This window comes from Solanum tuberosum, unplaced genomic scaffold (genome assembly GCF_000226075.1).
Source record: "Solanum tuberosum cultivar DM 1-3 516 R44 unplaced genomic scaffold, SolTub_3.0 scf00235, whole genome shotgun sequence".
Classification (NCBI taxonomy): Eukaryota; Viridiplantae; Streptophyta; class Magnoliopsida; order Solanales; family Solanaceae; genus Solanum; species Solanum tuberosum.
This window is the reverse complement of record NW_006239159.1, coordinates 225,214-229,896: the sequence shown is the minus strand read 5'-3', so window position 1 is coordinate 229,896 and position 4,683 is coordinate 225,214. Positions and strand designations below refer to the sequence as shown.

Below are 4,683 nucleotides of genomic sequence, written 5' to 3'. Positions count from 1 at the left end.
ATCATGGGTAGAAAAGGGTCATACTTTTTAGATGAATCCTTTTTGCATGGACTAGTGGATCCACTTAGTAGTTCAGGTCTTATACATGTGGCAAGGTATAGGCTGCGTTGGCAACGTGAGGAAGATTTTTGTATCATCACTATAGCTCTTAAGTGATGATTGTCGGTTAGAGAAACTCCTACATAAGTTATTTGTATTCTTATATACACATGTATTTGTATTCTTACATACATTTCAGAATTTTAGTGTATCTTTGCATACACCCAGAGTTGATTTCATGTTTTAAACAGATTTTCTTTATATTGCACTTGTTTTAAAACTGCTTTATATTGAAATGAGTTCAGTTATGTTGAGTTGAGTAGAGCTAGGTAAGTTCTTCAGTTTCCTTTTAGTTTCTTTTCAAGCTTTAGTTGTGTTTAGTATTCCAACTCGCATACTCATGCATTTAATGTACTAATGCCAGTTGGCTTGCATCTTATTATGATGCAGACACAGGAAACCAGGTTCAGCATCCAACGCCTCGTTGATCCAGCTTGAGCATTCAGAGTCTATTGGTAAGCCTCCTTGCATTTCGGAGGACTCCTTTATTTGCTTTCTAGTTTTTCAGATGTTAGGATGATCTGGGGTCCTGTCCCGACATCCCTCTTTATTTTAGAGGCTTCATGGACAGTTAGTAGTTCAGTTGTCTTTACATTTCATTTCATATGTTAAGACTTGAGTTGTCATTTTGGCCAAGTTGAATGTTGACTTTTAAACATTCTAAGCCATTTGACTAAGTTATTTGAGTAAGTTCATTTGATCATTGTATTAATGTTTAGAGTCTTCCGCTAAGTTAGTAAGCCAGGCCAAGGGTTCGCTTGAGGCCATCAATGGTCTTCGAGTGCCAGCCACATCCAGGGTGTAGGCTCGGGGCGTGACAAATACACAACGATTATCAAGGTCATTGTGTTGGGTAAAAATAATTAAGACACGTTGGCCAATAGAATTATGACATGTGGAGAGCACTAGAAGTTATGCACGACATAGACAGACAAAATGCATGAGTTCTTGAATACTTGTAGCTTGTAGACTAATGTAATGTTCTATTTTTTTGTGATTTTGGTTTTAACTAAGAAATGACAAGTTTACCCTTTTCTGTAGTGTTATCATACTCAATTTGTATTTCAGGAATGATTGGTGTGGTCACCGATGCGATCGGGTGTGTTTTTGGCGATTTGACCCCTCTTGGGTTGAGAATTCTTGATAGGATTGACTTCGGTCAATATTTTGAGTTTCGAACGTCAGATGAAAATTCTGTCAATTTCATCGCGTCTAGAACGTCGAGTTTGAGCTAACAGAGTGGTTGGTAAGGTTTTCGAGGCCTTAGGTTGAGAATTGGGTTCTTAGGCGAGAAGTTGGGCTTCAAGCCTAAAGAGAGGTCCTTTAGGGAATATCTGTCAAAATGATCTTTTTAGAGAAATCTGATGATTTTATTGAGTCCAAAATGTCGAATTTAATTAGGTTGCATATTTGTTTTATTTTTTTCGGGTCCTGAATGAATCTTGAGGGTCCGTTCAAAGAATTTAATAAGTTGGGGAATTAATTTTGCTGATGTTGACAGTGGTCAACACGCGGTCAAACAGTCAATTAATGACTAAAATCTGCCCCCCACCCCTCTCCTTCCCCATTCTTTTCATATTGGAAGCTTGGGAGGGTCACTTTGAAAGCATTTTCTTGAGAAAAACTTGTGTGAATAAGTTCCTTTATCGATTTTATATCATTTTCTTCGAATTTTATCTTCCAAAACACTTAAAAATCAAGATTCAAATGTGGGTTTGGGTTTTTTTCCCAAATTAAAAAATGAGTAATTTCTTGATTTGGAGCTCGATTCTTACTTGTTTTTAATGGGGTTTTCAACCAAGAACTCCTATTGACCTTTAGAACTTGATTTTCAACTAAAAATATGATTTTACCCTTTCAATTTTTGAAGTAATTTTTGGACTATTTTACCCCTAGTTTCAAATCCTATCAATATGGGTATCATTGGACTCCTTTTGATGTACTCTTTCCATTCTTGATAGTTGAGGATTGTTATTGGGGATTTGCTCCGGTAGAGTTGTTCGGGTGAAGTGTTGGCCTTGAGGAATTGGTTATCCCTCTTTTACACTGAGATGAGTAATTAACTTGTTCTTAAGAAGTCAACTGTGAAATGAGTTGTACTATTTGTTTTAGAGGTTGGTAAGTGTTGATCTTCCTGTTTTATTCTGTATGATCCCTATATGTGTTGCTTAGCCTATGTGGAAGGCCTGTGTGACATCTGTAATTGTTGTGAAAATTCTGTGATATTTGAGTAATTGCCCGAGAGAGGGGGTGTGTGACTTATCTTTATATTTGGCGTGGAGATGCCCGAGTAGGGGTTTGAGTTGATTTTTGAGCCACCTTGAAAATGAACAAAAATGCTTTCTAAGTGGTAAATGGTTTCCTCCACTACCCCTATCCTTTGAGAACATGCTTCATGACCTGTTGAGTTTGGAAACTTGATTCTATTTGAAATCCTTGATGAGCTGATTATGTCCTTGTGTTATACGTGGTGTGAAGCATTCATCCTCATGCAGCATATCATGGTTCATGGAAATATGAGAAAGTGGAAAAAACTATCTTTTTGAGAAAGAAAATGTGACACCTTACTTATCTCCTTGACCATACTGAGGTGGAAAGTTGATGAGACATTGAGATTGGTATATAGACTCGAGTCCCCCATGGGTCTTTGTCTAGAAGCTAGAGGTTTGGCAAGGTGTATACGACAGGTTGTGCAGCGACCCTGGTACCACCACATCATTCCATCATTTCATTGCATCGTATTGGCCAGTCTTGTTGTGTTGTGTGACTTGTTTATGTGATAATTTAATTATTATATGCACTTTTATGTGTTTACTTTATTTGCGCCGTTCTATATAATTGGCAGCACCAATATTGAAATGGGACTTTTCTGCGTGCAGGTGAAAGTGTTCATAGTTTATTTCTTAAGTCTGTTTAGTTAGTTATACTCAGTTGCTCCAACCTACTGAGTACATGTGGATTGTACCCATTCCTACCTTTGTTATATCTTTGATGCATATCCTAGTCAGGATGAGCCTCGTTACAATTGATTGGATCCAGCGAAGTTCTCTCTTTCGGAGTTGTGGTGAGATTCTTCTTTACGGATTGCCACTAGTCTCTATTTATTGTTTAAAGTCTTTAACTTACTTTTCGAAGACTTGAGATGTAGTTCAGATTCTACAAATGTATTAGGTGTTGTTTATACTTATGCTACCAGGTTTTTAGATATTCCTTGTTATTTTTCTATCATTTGTGGCCTGACCAATCTTCGGGAGTCTCGTATGTGTGATTCTTTCGGCTAACTCACCATTTTGGAGTTCTCGAGGTGTGTGTCATCATGACCTTGACTTTTGGATTGTGATAAGAAATATGTGGCGTTTGATCCACGAGCTCTTTGTGGCCTCTTGTTAGAATTTTTGTAGATTTTCTGAATTATGAGAACTCAATTTATAATTTTAGAATAACAGAATTGTGATGAGGCATGATTCCTTCGCCCAATTAGATTCAAGTGACATGATGAGATTTGATTGGTTAGAACATGTCACTTGAGCATATGTGACACATTTTTATTGGTCTTTCATTTCGCTTGGCATGCCATGTAATTTTGACGTGTGATATGATGCTATTGCCTTCTTCGTTTGACTTGGCGTGCCAAACCGTTTGACATGTAGCACCAAATTGGACCTCTAAAATAAAATAAGAGAAAAAAATACATAAATACACAACTTAAGATATCATAATCTCTAAAATTGTTTACCATTTAAAAAAGAATAGAAAAATCCCCTCTCAGATACTTCCTTATCCCTTCTCGAATACATCCTTATCCCTTCTCGGATACATCCTTATCCCTTCTCGGATACATATTTATTCCCTTTCAGATACATTCTTATCCCTTCTTAGATACATATCTATCTCCTCTCGGATATGTCCATCCCCTCTAGGATACATCTCTATCCCTTCTTAGATACATCCTTTTTATGAAGTAATGCATATCATTTGCAATGTATCGGACAACCAAAGAATCCGAGAGCAATGAAAAAATCGGAGTGTTTGTAGTTGGGAAAACTTTCGAAATAGGATGTAATTAGCCCCAAAATGTATGAAATTTCTGCACTTTACATATTGGGCTTAGCAAAGTGGGCTTATCATTTGTGGCTGAAATCAATGGACTAGCCCGATAAAAATTGGACTTTGGTTAAAACAATAATTTTTGATGATTAATTCAATTATATTCATATACAATATTCATTTAGATTAATATATATTGAATTTAATATAATCTAAATTTCTTATGAATTTACCTTTTAATAAAATTTCGTTGTACACATTTATATTCTGTTTAAATAGTAGTAGTATGTTTTCAAAATTTTGTGTACCTACCAAATGGTGAGAGTACTTTTAAGTCTCTGTCTAATATATAAATGTAAACAGGAAGGACCTAAAAGCTTAATGGTCCAAACATCAAATTGATTCATATCTATTGTACAACAGTTGCACTTCATTTTTAATTAAATGTGGACCAATTAACCTTGTAATTAAAGTAGTATTTAATTAAAGGACATGAAGCGTGTGGTCCGATAATTTATTTCATTACAGCTCAATTAG

The 4,683-nt window shown here is 36.0% G+C and overlaps 1 protein-coding gene across 1 annotated transcript in view; it reads left to right on the top strand.

The window, feature by feature from the left end:
* The window catches only part of LOC102578569 (protein PHLOEM PROTEIN 2-LIKE A1-like), a 7,305-nt gene extending 4,001 nt beyond the window's left edge, over positions 1-3,304 (top strand). Inside the window, exons 3-4 of the mRNA XM_015313176.1 lie at positions 490-554; positions 2,979-3,304. Coding sequence (XP_015168662.1) covers positions 490-554; positions 2,979-3,016 — 103 coding nt within the window. The 3' untranslated portion in view covers positions 3,017-3,304. The remainder of the gene's footprint in view (positions 1-489; positions 555-2,978) is intronic.
* Positions 3,305-4,683: the final 1,379 nt, after the last annotated feature.